Source organism: Peromyscus californicus, unplaced genomic scaffold, assembly GCF_007827085.1.
Source record: "Peromyscus californicus insignis strain IS unplaced genomic scaffold, ASM782708v3 Scaffold_8__1_contigs__length_139910024, whole genome shotgun sequence".
In the NCBI taxonomy this organism is placed as follows: Eukaryota; Metazoa; Chordata; class Mammalia; order Rodentia; family Cricetidae; genus Peromyscus; species Peromyscus californicus.
In genome coordinates this window covers 91,788,223-91,812,504 of record NW_026294606.1, presented here as the reverse complement: position 1 = coordinate 91,812,504, position 24,282 = coordinate 91,788,223, and the positions used below count along the sequence as shown (strand labels likewise).

The 24,282-nt window shown below is 44.8% G+C and overlaps 1 protein-coding gene across 1 annotated transcript in view; it reads left to right on the top strand.

Annotated features, from left to right (window-relative positions):
- Cdh13 (cadherin 13) overlaps nucleotides 1-24,282 on the top strand; it is a 996,812-nt gene that overhangs the window by 636,532 nt on the left and 335,998 nt on the right. Inside the window, exon 6 of the mRNA XM_052728155.1 lies at nucleotides 18,177-18,321. Within this exon, the coding sequence (XP_052584115.1) occupies nucleotides 18,177-18,321 (145 nt within the window). The remainder of the gene's footprint in view (nucleotides 1-18,176; nucleotides 18,322-24,282) is intronic.

Genomic DNA, 24,282 nt, shown 5'->3' with positions numbered 1-24,282 from the left:
GTTCCTTCCTGTGGAACAGGCAGGGGAAGATGAGGGGAAACAAAGGCTGTTGGCTACCCTGTGACAGTCTTCCACTGCTGCATTAGGGCACCAGTCATTATTATAGCTTGCAGGAAGCATAGGTGGGTAAGGTTGCTGGGAACCTTACTCTCCAGTAGCCTGCGTAGAACCCTCCAGCACCAAGAAGGCCAGCAAGTACTTAGAAGACGCTTCCAGCTCAACTCCAACCTCATTTCTTAGGTCCTGTGTCCGAGTGTACAATGTCTTCAGCAGTAGGGTCTTGCGATGAAGTTCTGGTGGGCAACCAGGACTAATGGCAGGACCCTTGGGACCTCACTGGCCAACAACTCACAGAAAGGTGTTCCATATCTGGCACCACACCAGGAATTTTATTTTAAACCCATAGCTTTCTGGGGGGAGTGTTACTCAATGATGGAATATACCACATTACTCTTTTTACTCCCTTCCACCTCCATTAATATTTATAAGGCCAATAACACATGCCTTTCTCAATAGGCAGACCCTGTGTGTGTGTGTGTGTGTGTGTGTGTGTGTGTGTGTGTGTGCATGCATGCACGTGTGTGCCCTTGCACACAAATGCGCACACACAAAGATCAAGAAACTAAAAATATGACCATGAGAGGTGAAGAAGAGACTTTTTGTTTGTCTGAAGTCTCACTATATAGCTGACCTTGAAGGCTCTCTCAATACTCCTTCTTCGACTCCCAGGCACTGAGATTACAGGTGCCTAGCCCAAAACCAAGCAAGACTATTTTTAAAAATTATTATAAGTCAGGAGTCTGGCAAAGAAAATGAAATATAATGGGGACTCTCTCTCTCTCTCTCTCTGTGTGTGTGTGTGTGTGTGTGTGTGTGTGTGTGTGTGTGTGTGTGTGTATTGGATGAATAAAAGATAATGATAAGAGAGGAGAAGTATGAATATAAATGAATTTACTTAAAGAAACCTCAGGTTGTCAAGGAGAGCTTGGAATATGTCAAGATTCTTTTCTCATATCCCTCCCTTTTTTGCACTGAATTATCTAGAATAAGGGTCAGGAAACTTTTTCTGCACATAGACAGTTAATAAATACTTTATGCTTCGTGAGCCATGCAGACTCTTTAGCAACAGCTTAGTTCTGTTCTCAAGCCTGAGCAGCCACAGGAAGAAGGGGAATAATTGCATTCCTGGGCTCCATCTGCAAACAGGCAATAGGTGGGATGCGGCTCAGGGACTGGAGCATGCTGACCTCTTCCGTCATGGCGTGATACTTTATGCCTTACTATTTTAATTTTTAAAAGTTTAAAAAACTGCCTACGTGCTTCTGTATATTTTATCTGTACATGTGATTGCAGTGTCCACAGGGACCAGTAGAGGACATTGGATCCCCTGGAGCTGAAGTTGAAGGTGGTTGTGAGCCACACTGTGGGTACTGGGAATCAAACTCAAGTCCTCTGCAAGAGCAGCCTGTGCTCTTAACCACTGAGCCATCTTTCCAGCTCAACTTTCTATTACTATTTTTTTCTTCCCACAATCCCAACCATCATTTGTCTTCTGGAAGACTCTGAAAACAGAGCTGAACTGATACCTCATTTAAGAAACCTTTGACCTACAAAATGGAAGCAGACATAAAATAGAAGCAGAAGCTTTATCCATTAATGAGTTAAGCATGGGCTTATGTCATCATGTCATTCATCCTTTTAAAAGAATCCCATGAATCTGCTCACTCTCACTTGAACAGAGATTTACTTGAAGACTGAAGTCCACAAGCTGCTTCTTAAAAAAAAAAAAACCACTATTGCCATATATATATATAACACTGTGTAAATATTAGACTGAAGCAAGAGAGGGGCAATGATGTGTGACCGATGGAGTCTCTCCTTGCACAAGTGCAGAGGCAAGCAAATGCAAGAATGAAGTAAAAGAGAGAGACAACAGGATCCACTAAACAAAACAGGAGACCAAGTCAGCATTCAGGAGGAAGGATGTGAGCCCCCACTTCCCCAGCCCTCACCCCAGAACATGAAGTCTACTCTTCTCAACTAGAATTTCCACCAGGTAACAACACTGAAAAATTTGCATTGGTCTTCCTGGAACCATTTTAGTAGAGGTGTCTCTCCCAACATGCACTACACCTACCTTGATGTACTACTTCAGGAAGTCCCGCCTCATTTGGGGCTTTTCCTGGGGTGGGTAATAGGAGCCACCAGAATCTCAAGGACAAGAGAACCTTTAGGCTCCCGCAGCTGTGTTCAGAACCACAGACAGTGCCCAGTGGCGGATTTGCTCGATACTTGATGTGTTTGGAGAGGCTGGGGAGAACTATGCCATGGATGTGTCTCCTACCACAACAGTAGCTCAGAAGAGAGCAGACATGTCAGGCGCATGGTGCTTCCATAGCTCTCACCCCCTGCACAGCAGCAGCTTGCCCAGTGAGGCTGAGACTCTTCGTCTTGATGGCAGGTGGGGCTGCACTGCCACACTGCATGTTGCAGACGCATGTGAAAGGGATGTCAGGGTCAAAGGAGTGACTTTCACTGGCACTTTAATTCTGAGCTGTTCAGGACACTTGAGAAAGTTGAGTGGTTGTTAGGCAGGGGAGGTCTGGGTGGGTACATGATGAAGCCAAATATGAGCTTAGTTATAAATAGGGCTGTCCACACTGCTGGCTCAGCAAAGAGCCCATTCCCCAATCTGATGCAAGGGCATCTGGCCAAAAGAGGGAAGATGATACAATCTGGGTTGAACTCCAAAAGAATCTAACAGCAGGGGTCTGATCATGCTGCAGTCATGACTGACTGCTTAAGGCAATTTTTTTGTTCACAAATGAAAAATCAGAGGAGAGCTGCTGAGCTAGGGTTCTAAGAATGGCGGGGAGGGATTTATGTAAGAAATATGAGTCTATTCTGGGAACTTGGATTGCCTCATTTATAAAGGCAGGGACAGATGGGATCACTTTGGTGGGAAGGAATCTGCGTTACGTTCTACTTGCATTATTTGCCTTCGTTTAAATATTCTTATTAGTAATATGTGTGTCAGAACAAAATCATTTGCTATCAATCACCACAAACAATGAATAATCCCATGTAGAATCGGTCTACATGTTTTTGACAGTTACAACAACTTCACTGGATTTGGTTTCTTCCCTTGAAATGGAAGGAAGATGTTTCTGCTGAATTCTTAATGCTTTGCTTTGGGCCTAGATTCCCCTCAAAGAATTTTTAAAGGTCTCATTTCTCTCTTGTCTATTGAACTGTCCTCTAGGGAGGTTAAAAAACAACAACAACAAAAAACCAAAAACTTCCTGATAAAATGAAAAATCCTTAGCTGCTTCTTTGTTTGTGTGTTACATTTATGGAAAATACACTCTGTTGTTCCTGTGGGCTGTGGAAACAAAGCATGCATGGCTGTCCTTTTGAACTTATCTTTTAGCAGACATCAAATGACTGCATCGCGGCTGTGTCCTAGTTAGCTTTAATTGTCAACTTGTCAACTTGACACTGCCTGAAGTCATCTGAAAGGAAAGCCTACATTGAGGGATTGCGAAGATTAGATAGGGCTGTGGGTGTGTCTGGGAAGGGCTGTTGTCTTGATTGTGAATTGATGTAGGAGTGCCTATCCACTGTGGACATCGCCATTCCCAGGTTGTGCATCGTCCTGGGCTTTCCGAGAAAGCTATCTTAGGCATTAGGCTGTGGGCATTAGGAGTGCCAGCAAACAGCACTCCTCTGTGGTTTGTTTGAAGTTCCTGTCCTGGCTTTCCGCAGTGATTGTGAACTGAAATAAACCCTGGGCTTCCTTGAGTGGCTTTTGGTCATGGTGTTTATCATGGCAACAGAATGGAGGTAGAAGAGGCTGATGACAACCAGAGCCGGGGAAAGGCACCGGATAAGGGCTGGACAGAGAGAGGCAGTGACTGCTTTCTATCAAACCTTCCAGAAAAGTATCTGGTTTTGATGACAGAGTGAATGTAATGGGAAAGAGAGCTGTGAAAATGTAGAAAGAAAAGAGTATGTCAGGTGAGGGCACAGCACGTACAAAGACCCTGAAAAGACAATGACCTTAGCAGCTTAAGTGTACCACGAAGTGTGTGGTGGGACCCAGGCGGTTCTGGGCAAAAAGATCCAATCAAAGATGTGTCTGGTTAACCTAAAGCATGCGAGATGTCTGAAAGCTGGAGATAAAAGTCCTATTCAAATTTCAAAAGCTGAGTTTGGAAACTGAGGACCATGGGTAAGAGCAGGGGACAGTTAAGGGACAGCTGCATGAGCAGGAGGTGGTACCTTGTCCGAGAGGGAGAAGCACAGACAGTGAGCAATGGCCAGTTTTAGCATAGGGTTTGAATTTCTAGCTGGGACCAGACAATGGGCTGGAGGTGTGGGAAGAGGACAGAGAGCCTGCAGGCTTCTTCAGTTCTAATTACACCAAAATGTGCTAGAGAGCTGGCTGGCTTTGAGTCCACTCAAGCAAAGACAGTGTCTTAGTTAGACATGTTTAAGGGAGCAGGGTGGTAGCTGGGGATATGACTCTGCAGCTAACAAGTACTGCCCTTGCAGAGGAGCAGAGTTAAGTGCACAGCACCCACAAGGGGGAGAGAGGCTCACAACCACCTGTCACTCCAGCCCCAGGGGACCTAATGCTCTCTTCTGGCCTCCATGGGCACTGCATGCATGGGGTGCGAATGCACACGTGCTTTCTCTCTCTTTCTGTCTCTGTCTCTGTCTGTCTCTGTCTCTCCTTCTCTCTCTCTTTCTCTCTCTGTCTCTCTCTGTCTCTGTCTCTCTGTCTCTGTCTCTGTCTCTCTCTGTCTCTCTGTCTCTGTCTCTGTCTCTCTGTCTCTCTCTGTCTCTCTCTCTCTCTCTCTCTCTCACACACACACACACACACACACACACACACACAGCTTAAAATTTTTTTTAAGAAAGAAAGAAGCCACATGAAAGAAGCCACAGCAGAGAGAATGGTGTTGATGAAGTCCTAATTACTCATGTTGTTCGTTACCATAAAACTCCTTTTCACAGTAAGCAAGTTCAAGGAGATTGTGTCCCCACAAGCCAAAAACATTGGCAACATGTTTTTTAAATGTTCTGATTTACTCTTTGAAAAATTCATATGTGTATACAGTGTGCTTTAATCTTATCTACCCCCACCACTTCCAAATCTCTCAGCCCATCTCCCTCCTAATTTCATGTATTATTATTATTATTAGTCCCCTGAGTCAAATAAGTGCTGACTATATATATATATGTATGTATGTATGTATGTAAATGGGTGTGGGGTGACCGTCTGGGTCATGAGCACCTACCAGCAGCCACATCCCCATAGAAAAGTGACTTTCCCTCCCTCAGTCGCCATGACTGACGCTTTAGTTTGACTCTGAAGTTAACGTGCTCCCATAATAGAAACTCTAGACAGAAGAGAAGAGCAAAGAAAAGTGGCATCTAGTAAAACAATCGCTGTAACATCATCTTAACACAGTCTTAGCAGCACAATGCCTAGTCTCCCAAAATTGCATCTTTTCATATGTCCTATTTTTCAGTCATAATTTGCTTCTTATATAAAATAGTCCACTTGCATTATTAATGTTAATTCCATGCCAGAAATACACTTTTTTTTCTCTGAAGTGTTTCTGCAATGTAATGTTCTACTTTTACTGATTCCAAAATTCTTTCAGGAGTCCCCACTTAAGAGCATGGAGTGTCTATACTTTTCCTATTTTTACACAGGCTGAAAACGAGTGTGTTATGGTGTTCTCTGTCTGTGTATTGTGTGTCTGTCACTCTGGTTGTGTGTGTATGTGTGTCTGTGTGTGCGTGTGTGTGTGTGTGTGTGTGTGTGTGTGTGTGTCTGTGTGTATGTTTTGTGTCTGAGCTTATCTGCCTCTCTCTCTCTCTCTCTCTCTCTCTCTCTCTCTCTCTCTCTGTCACACACACACACACACACACACACACACACACACACACACACACACACACAGGTATGTATGTGTGAGTACATTCACCCTTGCCACACACATCAGTCTTCACTTTTTTAAATGTTTATTTATTATGTATACAGTATTCTGCCTGTATGTATCCCTGCACACACAGAAGAGGGCACCAGATCTCATTACAGATGGTTGTGAGCCACCATGTGGGTGCTTGGAATTGAACTCAGGACCTCTGGAAGAGCATCCAGGGCTCTTAACCTCTGAGCCACCTCTCGGGCCTTCCCCTCCCCCCCAGGCTTCATTTCTACAAGTAAAAGCCTCATATCTGTGCTGGATCTTGACAAGTTACATTTCAGAAAGATGTCTGAATTTTTCATTACATTTATTACATTTATTTGTTTTTGTGTGTTTGTGCTCATGTGTACACATGCCATGCTGTGTATGTGGAGATCATAGGATACCCACCATCCTGGGTATCATACTCAAGCCATAGACTCAGGGACAAACTCCTTTACCTGCTGAGACATCCCTACAGCCCAGAAAGGTATTTCACCACCAGCAGTAATGGATGAGAATTTGTTTTCTCCTGAGTTTGCCAAGAAGATTACTGGCTTTTTCTGATTATTTTGTCCATTTTGAACGCAAAATAAAACTCATTTCATTTTTATAATTTTTTGTCTTTTTGTTTTGCTGTTTGGCTAATAGTTATTCTTTCCTTATTGATTTTTTTAACCAGCTTTTTGTAAATTCAAAATAAAACAGGGTTTATGTGGCACAAACATCCTCAGTCATCTCCTCAGCCTTCCGTTTGCTTTATCTTGGTATTTTAGCTTATAAAAATTTTCATCCAAGTACCTTAATCTATCAATAATTCACAGAGTAAATTACGGTTATGGTTATAACTCAGAAAGGTCTTCTTTGCTCTGTTTCATAAATATTCAGTGGCTCTTTACCCTCTCAGTACCTTAATCTACCCAGAATTCATTAGATTATGTTTTAAATCTTTATACACTAGCCTTCATTTTTGGTAAGCATGAAGCCTGATAGATTTTGTCCTTAACAAATTGACTTTAAAAGTGTAAACTTTCAAGTACTGAGAGATAGAGAGATAGCTCAGCCATTAAGAGTACTTGCTGCCCTTGCAGAGGACTGAGTTCAGTTCTCAGCTCCCATGCTGGGTGCCTCACAACCACCTGTAACTCGAACTTCAGGGCCTTTGACGCCCTCTTATGGCTTCTGCAGGAGTTGCACTCATGTACACAGACACACACATACACACATTTTTTTTTATCTTTAAAATAAAACGCAACTTTCACTTCTATTATTCTACATTTTGCTTAGGATTTGAGAAAAATACAAATAAAAATTAAATCCCTCCGATGGTTTCCCTGTGGCTTTGCTTTCCAAAGTATTGTATTTCTTGTCTTTGCACAAAAATCTCCTTAACCCTTGTACACAGTTTTAATGGGCCTGGCATAATTCCATCATCCATGATTTATGTAAATTCTACTCAAGCCAATTAAAATTTCCAGCCTGTGTCCCCTCTGGAGGTACAGGGTATTTACTGTGACTTTACCTCACTGCTTAAATAAAACTATTTTGAATATCTGCATTGACTTCTTCTGCATAATTAAAGTTACTTCAAAAATTAAATGGAAAAAATGCCCTCTAAGTCCAGTATGGTTGTGAGCATGCATATACATAAGGAAAAGGTGTTTTCATTGTAGCCAAAAAAAGAAGACACTTTGAGACTAGAATTTTCCATCGACATTGGAACCACCAAAGCTCTGAACAGGGAGCCTCTCCAATGCTTCCGGTGATAGGCTCGAGATCTTTAATTAATAACATAACAAGCATGAAATTTCCATCTCTTTTTTGTAGGTGAACTGTGAGTATCATATCCTCTAGGGGAGACAGACTTACACGCAGTCACATAAACAAAAGCAGAGGAAGGCTACAAAAGCTGGCTCAAAGCGCTTGTCCCTGGGAAGTCTCCAGGAGCTCTCCATAACGGCATTCAACTTGGACCCATAAACGCAACTAAGAAAAGTACCGTGAAATGCAACTTACAGGTGTCAAACAGGGGAGAATTGCGAGAGGGCAAGGAGTGACACACAGAACTCAACAGACAATGCCACATCCCTGTTTGCTGGTATCTGGAAAAAAGATCTATGGGAAATGAATGATTCCCTAGGAGAGCTATGTGGGGATAACTGAGCTCCCCTTTTAGTCTGAGGAGCCCCCACCCCCCCCACCCCACAGACACACAGACGCAGAGACACAGCAGCCAGGGGCTGCTTCTTGGAGCTCATTGGCTGCCGCGGGGGTCTTGACCTCACGTGTGACCCTGGTTTGTGCTACTGAAGCCCGGCAGGTACACACCAAGGTCACTTCCCCTTGACAGAGAGACCTGTGTCTGGAATTCCTTCTGTGCCCGACATTGTGCTACATCCATATGTCCCTCTCTTCCTTTAATAATAGCACACAGAGAGGTCCTCTAAACACCACTTGTTCTGTGCACCAACTGAGACCCAGGGAACCAGCTGCTTAGTCAAGTAAGAGAACTGTGTGGTCCAGTTTACCTGAAGTGGCTTTGGGCAGTGCCTGTTGCTTGGGCATAATTATTGATAGTATCTACTTTCATCCTAAAACATATTCTGGTTTGAACAATAAATTATGTGGACACTGTATTAATTTCCTATTGCAGCTGTAACAGATTACCCCCAAATGCAGGGACTCAGAACAGTGCACATTTATTATCAGGCTGTTTTGTGGGTCCAGCATTGCACATAGCTGTGCCAAGTGCACATCTCGGTGTCTACGTAGCTATATGCACTTATGTGAGCTCCAGGAAAGAATCCTTGTCCTCACCCTTTTGAGTTTCAGGAGGCTGCACACATTCATTGGGTCATGGCCATGTCCAAAACCACCAATGGCAAGTCAAGTCTCTACCCCACTCCATCACTGTGACCTTCTAGTCTCCCTCCTTCTTGGGCACCCTGAGATTACATAGGATCTAGAATCATCCAGGCAAAACTCTATTTTAAGATGAACTGACCTGCTGTCTCCATGTAACCTGATATATCTCTTGGTCCCAGAGATTAGGAAATGTCAGTTTTTACAAGGGGTTGAGAGAGAGACAGAGTCGAGATCAGAAACCCCCTCCTTAGGACAGGTCATCTGTGTAGATGTCCTGGTGGGAAGAAAGCTGAGGGTTGGCCAGAGCCTGAAAATTAGGGATGAAATTCAATGGAGAGTGTCCCTTGGTGCTTGGTTTGTTCAAAACGATTGATGGATTAAGCACTATGAAGTACTCTGTCTTCAAGCTGTTAGTGGTCTAATGAGACAAGGAGCCAATGTTCCACATAGATAGATAGATAGATAGATAGATAGATAGATAGATAGATAGATAGATAGACAGATAGATAGATAGATGCATACATACATACATAATACATGATTGATAGATGATAGATAGATATAGACAAACAGATAAATAGATGATAGATAGCTAGATAGATACATATATAGATATATAGATAGATGATAGATAGATAGATGCATACATACATACATAATACATGATTGATAGATGATAGATAGATATAGACAAAAAGATAAATAGATGATAGATAGCTAGATAGATACATACATAGATATATAGATATATGATAGATAGATAGATATAGACAAACAGATAAATAGATGATAGCTAGATACATACATAGATAGATAGATAGATAGATAGATAGATAGATAGATAGATAGCTGTAAATAAATATTTGTATTATGTGCAGGTATATATATACATATATACATACGTGTATATATGTGTGTTCTGCACACATACACACATATGTGTGTGCAGAATACCTGTTTTTTTTACAGAGGAGTCTACAATAAATAACTCGATGTCAATGTGACATGAGATGTTAAACACCACGTACAAATGGTGGGCACCAGTACAAAAAGCAGAACCAATTTAAGTGTCATGTTTACAAACTAAATTAGGATTAGTCTGACCATTTTCTTGCTTATCACAGCAAACACTGAATCCTTTGTGGAAAAGGTCATTTCTTAAGTCTCTGATCAGCCCTCAACCTCCAGGGATCATCTCGTAAATAAACAACACAGCATATTTAAAACAAAATCTCTGTGGGCTTGTATCCAAGGGAGCTTTATGGATTTTTTTCTTGTGTAAGATCTGAATAACTGCAAGGTTCTAGGGACAAACTTCCAAGCTCTGTTTCAGGGTAAAAATATGGAGCTGAGATGCCTCCAACATGAGCCTGGAGTTTACATCCCACACATGCACCGTTGCATCAGTGACTCACGCCTTTCCTTCTCCTGGAGGAAAATCCAACGTGTGTGTATATATATATATATGTGTATATATATATATATATATATATATATATATATATGTTTTTCCAAATAGATGTGTTTAATTATTGTTATTTATGCATAGATGTGCATGCATGTGGGTATCTTTAGGGAGAAGAAGAAGGTGTCAAATTCCCAGGAGCTGGAGTTACTAGCTAGGTGATTGTTTGTTGCCTGACATGGATACTCAGAACTGAACTAGGGTCCTCTGGAACAGCAGTATGTGCTCTTAACATCTGAGCCGTCTCTCCAGCACTAAGATCTAGGTTTTATGTGGCAACATATGTATACAGAGAGAGAGGGGAGGGGAGGGAGGAGGGAAGAAGAGGGAGGGAGGGAGAGAGAGAGAGAGAGAGAGAGAGAGAGAGAGAGAGAGAGAGAGAATTGTCTCCAAACTTAACTGGAGATGCCAGACATTGTATCTGTGTTCATCTGTGATGAACCTGCAGGGATTCTATTGTGGTCCTTGCTTTGTTAGCATGCTGTACTACAAAAGATTTCTGGAAGGCAAAGAATGGAGCTGCTTTTGTTACGATTTTTAAGTTAGTAGAAGTTCCTAAAGATGCAGTCCACAGATGGTATCAACCTTGGCATCCCAGTCAGAAAATGTGCCACAAGGGGGAAATACAGACAGAAAACACTCACTGGGGTGATGGTGTCTTATCTTCACGGGGGAAACTGAGTCTCACTATGTTAGAGCTGTAACCAGTATAGGATCTTCATTTATCACGACTGAAAACAAGCCTTTGTGCACAATCCATTGATGTCCGGGCATGTACTACAGAAAAAAAACAAAAAGTCATTAGAGTCTGTGTTTTACTTTATTTGAATACTCTGCCCAAAGCAAATCAGAATCATCAGAGTGGAGAAAAGGTCACTGCCGTGCTCCCTGGGATGTTTCTCTTCAAAATGACTCACCAGGGCGTTGACTGCACATGGTGCTGTGCCTCTGACTCCATTGATCCAAGCTTCTCTTCCGGGACTGGAGTCATCCCAGGCTACAAAAGACACTGTCTTTTAAGGGCCAGCTCTCCATCTTGGCCTTTACTCAAAAGGAAAAACAAAGCATTGTAGAAGGTTTTGTTCTTCATCATTTCATCCCATTGTGTAAGATCACAATGTCAGATTCCGTGTCTTTCATGATGGGAGATGAGAAGACGAGCCAAACGCAGGGCACTATGTTAATAGTTTGTTGTGGTGCCGGAAGCCAACACACTGTGCGTGCTTTGTAATTTGGTTCATTATGCTTTTGCTTTTGGTCTTGTTTGTAAGGGAGTCTTGTTAATGAATCATATGGACAGCATCTCAGTCATTACAGGGCATTAATTAGTTTAAAGAGTCGTTGGCTTGCATATTGAGGCTTTACCGGTTCACATCTCTAGTAGATAAAACCCCCTAGACTCGCTTTCCCCCAGCTAGAAGGACATAGAGGGGCTGGGTACTAGGAAAGATGTGGCCTTCTTTGCTCTACCCTAGTGGCCTTCCCTAGCCCTCTTCTCCTACTCTCAGAGGCTATAACTCACAACCCAGTAAGCATGCACCCTACCCTCTGAAGCAGGATGTGTAAACACAGTGTCTTCACACCCCTGTGCCCACCTGCCCAACCCCTCTGAAACAGAGCATGGATCACACAGTATTTGTCTACCTTGCCATAATGCACATTTGCTCCAAAAAGTTCAGGGGTGATTGACATCCCGTGTGCCCCTCACATTGTATATCCACTAAGGTCATTTGATATTTATAATTTCAGTTTTGTTTTCTTTTCAGAAAATTCCATGACTCTGTGCCTGGGGAAACAGCTCAGTCAAGCAGGTCCCTGTCTTGGAAGCATGAGGACCTGAGCTTGTTTCTGTTTGCTGCTGTCAACTTTGTTTTGTTTTTAGACAGGATCTCACTATGTAGCCCTGAGTAGCCTTGAACTCACTCTGGAGACCAGGCTGGCATTGAACTCTCAGAGATCTGCCTGCCTCTGCCTCACAAGAGCTGGTCTAAAGGCATGTGCTGCTACACCCAGCAGGACCTGAATTTGATCTCCTGGGGCTCCCATAGAAAAGCTGGGCTGTGGTGATATGCCTGTAATCCCAGGGCTAGGGAGACTGAGACAGAACCTGGGACTCACTGGCTAGACGGTTGAGCTGAATGGGTGAGGCAGAGGCCAGTGAGGGACCCTATTTCAAAAAAAGAAGATAAAGAGCTCAAAAATAACAATATCCTAGGCTAAAATTTATCTGTTCTTGTACACACTGGGAGGCAGGGAACGGAGCTGGGCTGCTGTGGTGGTAACATACCCAGCCTGTGTTCTGTGGACTGTCTTGTGGGCTATGTAATACAGAGAGGATCATTGTGCATGTTGGTAGTAGGTACTCTTGTGGCTGGTAGGGAGACTATGCACACTTACTCTGCTCCCAAATCCATGGAAAACTTTGCCTCACATGCTACAAGTTTATAAAATAGCAGTCGATGTCATATAAAAAAAATCACATGGAGCAAATAACAACAATTAGTAGAGCTATTCGAGGCAAGCTGTGACAGCACCATGAATGGACATGAGCAGAGAGAGGGAACCATGGCTTTTGGAGTCAGTCCTGGCTTTGGATGCTGCCTAATCAATCACAAACCAGCTTTGTGACTGTGGACGGTGACTTCAACTTCTTTGCCTCAATCAGTATTTCTCTGAGTTGCTTTGAAGCAGATGTATAAAAAGCCTGGACATAGGCTGAACACCAAATAAATGTTAAGTCCCTTCTTTTCAAAGTAAGCTGTCAGTTTAATAAGCTTTGATATTGTTTACCACCGGGGCTTGTTTTTGTCAATTAAGACTGCATAGAGTCAACTGGCCCCAGGCCCGTGGACTCAGACTGACTGTCAGCCTCCTGTGCCAGAGTTGGGGAAAAAGGACAGATGGCCAAAGCTCAGGCCAGCACTTCAGACTCCTGTCTCTTAAAGAGAATCCACCTCTTGAGAAGAGGGCTTTATGCAAACAGTTCTATGTGAGGCCTCAGGTCTGGGCACTCACTAACCAAGCACATCTCCTCTACCCCTGTGCTTGGGAACCTGTCGAGGCCGACATGGAGAGGCATACATGCAGAGAGATTCCATGCTGTGTAAAGTGTTAACCGTGAGAGGCCAAAGCAGGAGCACCCTGGCTAGTCTGTAAGAATTGAAGGATAGTCCTGGGGTCTGTGCTGGGAAGGATGGGAATGGGCAGGAAACTGGGAAGCCCAGCTTGGGAGGAGGGTTTTATGTGACACCTGTGCCTGATGTATGCCCTGGGGCAGAGGAACTAAAAGGGATGGTGTAGTTGGTTGGTAAGGAACAAGAGGACTTCTTCATGATGCAGAAGGTGTTTGTGGCTGTGGGCTGTGGTGAAGCTGCTGATTTGACTTATCAAAGTAAAATCAGAGGTGTCTCAAGAGATGATTCAGTCACAAAGCATGATTTGAGCTCGCCTCCAGAGCACCCATATAAAATGCCAAGCATGGCAACATGTGCCAGTATCCCTGGTGCTGGGGACGGAGGCCGAGACAGGAGGATTCTTTGGGCCACTAGCCAGCTAGTCTAGCCATATTGGTGATCTGCAGGTTCAGTCTGAGACTCTACCTCAAAAACTAAGATGGAGAGATGGCTCGGCAATTAACAACTTATGTTGCTCTTACAGTGGCCCTGGGTGTACACACACACACACACACACACACACACACACACACACACACACACACACTTGCTATTCACCTGAGGAATGATAAGAAACTATTGGAAGGGGACTATCATGGGATGACCTAGAGATGTGATCGACACTGTGAAGAGGTCAGAGCAGACAGTGCAGTCACGATGGTTAACCCCAAAGTGCCCTTTCCAGTGGCCCTGGTGAGAGTGGCAGAGCCAGCCTCAGGAAGTGGTGACAGGAATGGAGATAGGGATGAATTCAGGAGCAATGTGGGCAAAAAGCTGATGGGGTGCTGGGGACAGAAGTTTCGCTGGAGGGTGGCTCTTGAATGTCTGCCTTGGACCCTGGCTGAGGCCAGCTCTTGACCAAAACCACATATGCCTCAAGATGATGAACCTGTGCCAGCCTCTGTTAAACCTTTGAGGGTCTCACGATCATCTCCCTGCCTGCTAAGACTGAATTAAATGACTTTACACACAAAACACTCACACCATTTCTAAAATAGGCTGGAAATACACCCTTTAAAATTGAAGTAAGATTTGGGTGGTCACCAGTCACTCATCCTGTAATCCCTCTCAGGAGGATCCTTGAGCTTGAGGCCAGCCTGAGCTACACAGTGAGTTCCAGGCTAGCCTGAGCTACATAGTGAGTTCCAGGCCAGTCTGAGCTACATAATAAGTTCCAGACTAGCCTGAGCTACATAGTGAGTTCCAGGCCAGCCTGAGCTACACAGTGAGTTCCAGGCCAACCTGCAGTGCAGAGTAAAACTTTGTCAAAAAAATAATAATAATCAAGCAAATGAAAGCTTTGGGTGAAAATCCAGAGCCATTCTCCTATCAGAGACCTCCATGTGTCACACTGGAGTCTTCAGAGCACTCTGTGATGTTATAGGAAGCCCTTGCCAATCACAGATGCTGAGGTCTAGAAGGGACAGGCCCTGCTCAGAGTCTGGGCCCCACTCATCTGAAGGTTGAGTAGCAGGTCACCTGCTCCCATGTGCAGGGCTCTCTCCTCTTCTCTGTGGGGTTGTGCCTCAATTCTGCCATAGTCATCAAAGCCAGTGATGTCCAGGCTCCACTTTCCAGGGAGCGTGTGGGACCCACATGCCATGGAGCTGGGTATCATGGGTGTTGTGGTTCACGGAGGTTTCCTAGTGAGATTTGAGCTTGCTTTACCCAGCAGGGCTGCATAAGAGGATGGATTGACCACATGTATGGTTACCAGGTGTTTGGAAGGGTCTGCACTTGGCTGTGCTGAGGGGAGGTAGAAGAGACGTAAGGGGCCAGTGGGTTTTGACCCAGGCCCTCCCGAGACTATCCTGTATTTCTGTCTGTCTCTCTCCCTCTATATTTCTATCTAAATATTTCTCACTTCTCCCTGCTCAAGAGTATTCTGGGGGAAAAAGTGGGAGCACATGGGAAATCAATTTTCAGCAAGTTCCTCAAAGTATGAAGGCTTCAGTGAAGTTGTAGGGATGTGACATGGGCACGCATTGGTAGAAGATCTTGTCTTCATTACCCCTTCGATATTTAGTTAATTTTTAGCCATTGCTTATTCAGAAATCTTTTAGTGATGTTCAGGTTTTCAGGAGTTATGAGACCCTGGGTTTTAGGAGTTACAAGACTACGTTTTCATGAGTCTCAGGAGTTAACCCTGTATGGGGGTCTCTCCACGGTTTAAGAAGCTGGAGTGTGTGTCACACTTCACCATCCTGGGGCAAGTTAGCCACGGAGAGCACTGCTCAAACCTGAGGAGTTGGCCTAGAAACAGGCCATGAAGTGCTGCTGGCATCATTTCCCGTGAGTAGCGAGTTTGTGGTTTCCCACCGTTGGCCATCTGTCCGTTCTTCTCCCCGTGGGCTCTGCCATGCGGCTCTACACTTCAAACATGATGGTGTGTGGGGGGCTCTTCCCTCTCTATGTACCTGCCTTGCTTTGTTTCTGAGCCTTGAACACAACTGCTAGAATCCTTCCTGTGAGTCACAGGAAACAAACACACGGTTTCAGATTTTCGAAGGGAGGGTTTGTGTGTGTGAGGCATCTCACTCTGGAGGGGAGAAGGAAGGTAACAGCATCCCTCAGCATTGATTTTCTGACACTGACAGCCCCTCTGGAGTGTGAGAGCGGCGTCCTTCAGAAAGGCTGTATTTGCTCGCTGTGATCTGGCCCTAACATGAGAACAGCAAGTGAAACTCACAAGGATGTCAGGTTTTGTGTGGGAGTATGCTCATGAGTGTGTCCCACACATGTGTACAGGTACATGTGGTGGCCAAAGGTCAATTCTGGGTGTCTTCTTCAATCACTCTATGAATTTCCTGAGACAGGGTGTGATCATTGGTCTTAACTGTCAACTTGACAAATTTAGAATTACCTGGGAAGAGAGGCTCGATGAGGAATTATCTAAATCGGGTTGGCTTGTGAACATATCTATGGATAATTGTGTTGGTTATAGTAATTAATGTGGGAAGAACCCCCACACACACCATGAGTGGCACCATTCCCTAGAAAAGGGGATCCTGGACTATAAAAAAGAGAGAAGGTGAGTTAAACACTAGCATGCACGCATCAATTCATAGTTCCCTGTTCCTGATTGTGTGTGTGCTGTGGTCAACTCCCTCGAGTGCCTATACCTGTGGCTTACCAGGTATAATGAATAGAAACCTAGACTGAAAGCTAAAATTAACTCTTTCTCCCCTAAGTTGGTCATTTTGGGGTGGCTGTTTCATCACAGCAACAGGAAACTAAGACACAGTCTCAGTGAAGCTGGTATTCACTGATATGGCTACACTGACAGGCCAGCAAACCCAGGGATCTTCCTGTCTTTGCCTCCTCGTTGCTGGGATTATAGGCACGTGGTGTTGTGCCCTGATTGAATGTGGTTCTGGGGATCTGGATTCAGGTGCCCCTGTTGCTAACTGAGCCATGTCTCCCCAGCCCCAGCTTTAAAACAGTGTTTCTTCTCTGTTGTATCTCATTTGAGCGCAATGCTAGGAGGCTTTGTCCATTTGAAGTTTTCTTAATTAATGTGTTTTCTGCCCAAGAAATCAAATGTGTGTGGGAGCATGTGTGCAAGTGTGTGTGCATGTTTTTGCCTGTTTGCATGTGTGTGTGTGTGTGTGTGTGTGTGTGTGTGTGTGTGTGTGTGTGTGTTGACACAGAGGATTTGATACTGCTGAAGAAAAACAGAAAAAAACAATCCCTTTACCCACGTAGACTGGGTTTCATCTGATGTCCACATTTGCACACCACATAGGTCTGATCATAATGTTTATCTTGTCAGCTTCACTGCGTGGAGAGAGGACTCGAATTAGGAAACCAAGGAATTGAGAACCTTGGTAAAGGGTCTCCGTGCTGTGGTCTCCACTGACCAGAGTGCACGGTCATTCCCTTTGAAGGGATGAACAGTTGTATTTAAAAAACAAAATCTACTGCTATTGCTGAAAGAAACCAAGGCCCAGCTAAACACAGCTAATGGAACTTGTGTCAATAGCAATGCCCTGGGAATGCCACGGTATGCTCTGCTTCCAGACCAGCCACACTGCTGAATTCCATGCTGCCTTCTTGGCTGAGATCTGGAAGAACTTTCCCTTGGAAGCTCTTCCTGGATCTGTGAAGACCCTGGCTGTTTAAGGGTGGGCAGGAATCCTGAGGTCCCAGCAGGGCCCTGCACACACCAGCCCTCTTACCTGAGGGATGCCTCTAGATGCATATTGATCTGAGTGTCTCCTCAGCATGACTAAAAACGCTGTGGGTTCCCTCGGTTCACGATGCTTCATCTATTGTTTCTATTAGCGTAATGTTCCTTTTAAGGATAATGATGTTGGAAAAACAAACAGTGTGAGCACATTCTCCCAACCATAGTGAATTGCAGTAGTGTGTGTGTGTGTGTGTGTGTGTGTGTGTGTGTGTGTGTCTGTCTGTATGTATGTATGTGTGTGTGTGTTTAAATTTCTTTGCAGATATGATGATTTAATTGTGAATTTTCAAGGGGAGATGCAACACATGATGATCTTTGCTTTTTATTGTAAACTATTTAAGTTTAAATTATTATTCTTATCCTGGTGACAACCCATGGAAACCAGAGTTTGAATATCACCAAAGGCTCATAAAATGATTGATACAACATACTCTCCCTAGGGAACCTTGTTTTGATTTTTAAAATAATGGTTTCTTTCTCCCTCAATCTCTTTGCTCATACAGCTGTTTGTGGAGACCACGGATGTCAGTGGCAAAACTCTGGAGGGGCCGGTGCCCTTGGAAGTCATCGTGATTGATCAGAACGACAATAGACCCATCTTTCGGGAAGGCCCTTACATTGGCCACGTCATGGAAGGGTCACCCACAGGTAAGTCACACTGGCTGCCCACCAGCATGGCGGTCCTGAAAGTGGAATGTGGTCATCTTTGGGGATTCTGACCAGACGATGTGAAATAACATTACTGTTTCTCTGGATTCTAGCAAGGACTGGAAGCATCAGACTTAGAGCATAATTGGGGGACTGCACACTATGAAAATGTATTCCCTTGTCTGCAGGGGTGATGCTCCATCCAGGACTCTGATGCCTGGTTAGTGTTGGACACTGTGTGAATATTTCACTCACAATGCAAGGGCTGAAGGCATAACTGTGCACCCCGTGGAGTTTTGATGAGAATGGCTGTCCTCCACATAAATTGCTCTGTGAATTCTTTTCATAATTGCCTTTCAAGAAGAACAATGTTGGGGTGACAGCCTGGACCTTTTTCCTTTTCCTTAGAAGATTCTTGGAGAGACACCTTTTGTCTTCAGTCAAAGGGCTGAAGGCAGGACATTCCTCTCTCTCTCTCTCTCTGGAAATACATGCAGCTGCTGTTATGAAAATGACTCTAGGATGCCTCAGGATCTTGCTATCTTTCGCCATGTTTAACTTCTCTGGGAAAGACTTAGAATTTAGAGCCCCCTTCTTAGGGGCCTAGAACGTTCTAATTAAAGTATCCAGAGTCCAGCAGAAAAAGTCACTCATGAGCATAAGGCTGTGAAAGTCAAGAACAAAATAGAAAGCAATTCCTGTTAGAGGCAACTTTGATTTTAAGCTTTAAGATCCATTTGGGTGAAAAAGCCCCATATTAAGGGTGTCCCTGTTACTGGTTCTGAGGCTTTGACTAAACAATGAGCAAAACAGTCATTTAGCAAGCCATAGAGGAGACAAGGGCCAGCTTGGGTTGCTTCTCTCCCTTTGTTGAATTGATGGGATGTATCAATGACATGTAGATACTGGAGACTTTGGAAATGTTGCCATGGTAACCTCCCCAGACTACCAGGTGAATAATCATATGCAAGATGCCTCAAACCTCCTTTTAGCTTCACAAGCTTGGTCTCTGTGCTCTCCATCACTTCCCCCAAAAGGGCAGGAGCAGACATCTCCCCTCCGAGATTTGAATGTGCTCTTATATAAATGATGGCACACTTGCTGTCTGTTCCCCAAGGATATTATGGGGAGAGATGGAGGGAGAGGAGTGGTAACAGGCCTGGGGAGGTGTAGCCTGTGCAGGTGAAGGTAAGTCAGACCACTTCAGGGCAGATCAGCCTCATGGCACTTCTCCAGGGGTTGTTTTTGATGGAGAGGGGACTTCTGATGAGAGAGACCCTGAACTTTGATTGTGATGTTTACAGAAATCTACTTAAAGGAGCTGAGGGACAGAACAGGTCAGCAAGATGGATGGAAAAAGCTATTAAAGAGTGCAGAGTGTGAGCAGAGCAAAGAATGATTCCTTCTTCCTGTGTGTGGTCCCCAGCCCCTGAGTGTGAGCAGCTGGAATGTGGATGGGCTAAACAAAACGTGATCCCAGCATTGAAGTCCATGGTGCCTTGGGGTGGGGGTGGGGGCTGTGAGCATGCCCCAGTCTCTGTGTAGTATGTGTATGTGATGAGATGAGGGCCAATTTTCCTCCCACAGCCATGTCCTTCTGCAAAGTTTAAGAGCATTTCAGGTGCTATTGCTTTGTATACTTGTCATATTTTCAGGGAAAAATTGAATCCTTTATGCACGTTGAATTTCTTAATGCACAAAGCTATTCGGTTAGGGGCAGACACATCTCCAGGAAACATAAACCAGCTCACACTTCTCTTTGTGATTGATATTATCCCATAAAATGCATAAGATTTGGACAGCTGTGTGGAATGGATGCCTCTGTGCGTGCAGAATGGTCCTGGTCATTGTCTTCTTTTTTTTCAGCAGCCTCTAGGTTTAACTCTAGAGCAGTCATGGAAGGAACTGGTCAGATTTGGTGTCAAGAAGGTAGATACAAGACAGTAGGGGAGACATTTTTAGTGCACAGCTGCCTAGACTCCATTAGCACCCTGTAAAAACTTACAGGGAGGTCCGTCTCAGGGCTTTGAGATGGGGGATGGTCTTCTACCCCCTCTAACCCTCTTCCCCAACTGAGGCCCTTTTCAAGTTATACCATGTATTCTGTGTTTCCTGACTGCTTACACAAGTGATTGCCTCTCCTGTGTTTACTGTTCCCTGATCTTTTGTTGGGTCTTTCTCAATCACTTTCCACCTTATTTTTTTGAGGCAGAGTCTCTCACTGAGCCTGGAGATGGCAGTTTCTGCTATGCTAGTTGGTTAGCAAGTCCTGGGATCCCTCTGTGTCAACACTTCCTCAATAGTGGGATTACAGATAGACATTACCGTACCCAGATTTTCACGTGCATGCTGGGGATGGAATGCAGGTCTTCACACTATGTGTCAAGCACTTTACTAATGGAGCCATTGCCCTAGTCCCTGTCCATGTATTTTCAGTTGTCCCATAAACTCAACTATATAAACAGCCACTGGACTCTCCCATCATTGGACTGAGTCCTCATTGTGTGCTGGGAGATTTAGGTACAATACACTCTCCCCCACTAACTATTTCCTACTCTGAGAGGTGGGTCAAGCAATCCTCATCTCACTGATGAGAAAACCAAGATTCAGAAGAGTGTCCATGTCTTGAGCTATGAGCTGTAAGTGCCTTCCCATGTACCATTCTGGAGTTGGCTACCTTCTTTCCAAAGACCAGGAGGATAATGGGGAAATTGGGATGATGATGCCTTGTTTTGATGATAGGATGCTTTTCTTGTTTCACATCTGTTGTGAAAAAACATCCTGACCAAAAGCAACCTAGGGGCTTGATTCATCTTCAAGTCCAGGTTATAGTCTAGTGTAGCAGAGAAGTCTTGGGTGCAGGAGCCTGTGACCATTGGCCACACCCACAGTCAAAAGCAGAAGGAAATGAAGGAAGGAATGCTCTCGTAGTATCTCCTTGTGTCTCCACAGTGTCTCATAGTGTCCTTTTCTGTGCTCAGCTATCTAGCTTTCTTCTCCCTTACACAGTTCAGGACCCAACCCATGAAGTAGTGTTCATCCTCTTACCTCAATAGTAATCAAGACAACCTCCCACAGATGTGTCTGGAGGTCAACCTGATCTAGACATTTCCTCAAACTAAGGCTTTCTTCTCAAGTGGCACTAGGCTGTGACAAGTTGGCAAATAAAAATTGGGCATCACAGACAGTCACCCCTGCTCAGTCCTGGGGTCTACAGCCAGCAGAATCTGCATTGGCTTCCTGCTCAGAGCCTCATCTGCGTGTGTGCACAGTCTTCGTTCATTTCGGCACCTCATAGAAGACTGGGATCCAGGAGACACCCAGCTTATGGATCTGTTCTGCTCTGAGGTAAAGCTAAACTCTAAGCAGGTCCAGATGGCGGCATGTTTGTGTGTGTGTGTGTGTGTGTGTGTGTGTGTGTGTGTGTGTGTGCAGTTCTGTCTGATGAACTGATTCGTCTCCCGACGGAAAACTAACAGTCCCCCTGGCCAATAACTGGGCTCCCTGAATCCTTTTGATTTATTGTGAGCCTTCTGGGGAAGGCTGGGGTAGGGAAATAGGGTGAGATCTTGAGACCCTAATTAGTAATCCCATCACTTTCTTCTAAGCCCATCTACCTAAGGCCAGCGGCATGGGGTGTGGCTACAAAGCTTCACAGAGCCTAGTGTTCAAAGAGGCCTTTCTTGTTTACTGTCCTATCACCAACATCCAAAGATTTTAATCATTGATGAACAAAGGGTACCACTGTCATTTTGCATCTAACTCCACACATTAGGAAGCTGTTTCCGGATATAGCGCTAAATATACTATATAGCAAATAGTATGGGGTTCAGTGCCTCCTGCTCAGTTTCTTAAACAAGGTGAGAGACTTCAGGCAAGTCACTGAACCTTCCAGAAGCCTCAACTGCCTTGTCTGTGAGACAGAGTGGGATGGAACAGTAGCTAGTTGAGAGCATGCATGTGGGGATTAAATGAGACAGCAGGTTGTATGCAGTGCTTAGACTGTGACAAATGCTCAGAAGATGCTGGTGTGCTCTTAATACTGAGATTATTCTTGATATGCTGACATTGCTCCCTTCAGCAAAGTTAAAGTGAAGAGACACAGTGTTGGTATGAAGGAGAATTCATCTCCCAGTGAGCTAGGCATCAGTGCCACGTCCCTGTGTACCCAGCTGCCATCAGTACCCATCCATCACAGAGGAAGGTCACCTGTATTTATCTGCACGTACAGACAGGAGACTGCTCCCAGCTGTTCAGCACTAAACTCCAGGGTATTATTCTGGGGAACGACTCCTGATGAAGGTACATCAGCAGAGAATGATGGTTTTTTTTCATAGTTACAGGTGTTGATTTATGGGGCCTACATCCAGGCTGTGGCCATTCTACCAGCTAGCCAGTTCCCAAGACCCACCAAGGCAGAAAAGAGGGCTAGGACCTCAGGATTCCCAGAGGACACCTGTGCCAGGGCCCTAAGTGCCCTGCTGACACCAATTCACATGTGTTTTGTCCCTGCTGGTCTCTTGGGTGCCTTTGTAAAGGGCTAACCACCAGCAACCAGAGCAACCACCGGGGTTTTCCCTGGCATACTCTAAGGGAGGATCAGGCTCAAGTGTGGAGCCTCAGGGGAGGGAAGGCCAGAAGAGGGAAGTCAGTTATGCAAGAGGCAGGAGAGAGGCTTAAGCCTCTGGGGAAGTGGTTTGAAAAGCCATCAACCCCCATTAGAATTATTCTAGTCAAGGAACCAGAGATCTGGGATGTCCACCGTCCAACCTGCACATCTAAGGGCAATAAACTGTCTCCAGGGCAACTTTAGCTTCCAGAACTTTTGATCAGCTGTGAAGAAGGCAACCTGGGATGTAAGCTTTCAGGCAGCCTTCCAGGACACAGGAGCTCCTCATGGGGCTGGCCTTAGTTATCCTGAATGGAAGCTGGGAGAATAACACTCCCCTGCTGGGCCTTGAGAGGCATCACGGGACAAAAGTAATGTAAGGACTATCTGCATCCAGTCCATGTACCATGTTGGTCACATTCAGCTTCCCTTCAAATGGGGACATGACCCACAGGTACACATCTGAGTCTTGAGAAGGACCAGTGCTTAGGTGCTACACTCACCATTCTCCATGCTGTAGAAGACAGGCCAGATCATCAGCCGACCTCCTTGACAACCCCATGACTCCCACATTACCTTGTTCCCTACTTTCTTCCTCTTCCCCTCCGATATTTCCCCCAATCATCCCGAATGGGTCAGCATGCACTAAGCTCTGAGAGCACCATAGGAAGGGGACAGACACTGTCCTTCCCCACTGGTGTTCACAGCCACAGGAGAAAACAGCAATGGGAAAAAACATGAACTGAAATCGTGGCTGGTTCTACACCAGAGCCGGACGGGATATTTAACACAGCAGCAGCTGCAGCTCATTTTATACAGAGGGAGACCCCCCTGCGAAGAGCTGATGATAGCACAAGGCTATCTCCTGTTCATTGTCATCCCAGGTTCTTCCCGGTGTGGTCTGTCTAATTTCAAAAGAAATCTAACCAGGCCAGATATGGGGAAAACAACTAAATCCATTGACCTTGGGAGCAATTGTCCATCCTGAGAGGTCAACGTGTCTTGGCAGCAAAATGGCTTGAACTAAGTAAAGTTGGCTGTGATGCTAATGGTGGCTATTTGGTATCCAGCTCAGCATAAGGAAGGCTGTGATGTTGAGAATTGAAATTTTATTCCTAGCTCAGTATAAAAGCCCTATTTAGTCAGGATAGGCTGGTGGCAGTAAAGCCTCTTTTGTGGCGCCCTCTTTTCTCGTGGTAATTTTTCCTCACTGATAACTCAGACATTCAAATCATGGTCTCCTTCCTGATCTTCTGCCCCAGTCAATCTCACAGTTTCCAGAGTATTTGGCCATAACCACCTTACAGTGTTTTCTTAAACATAAACTTTTAAAAAGCGAATTTAGCCGGGCA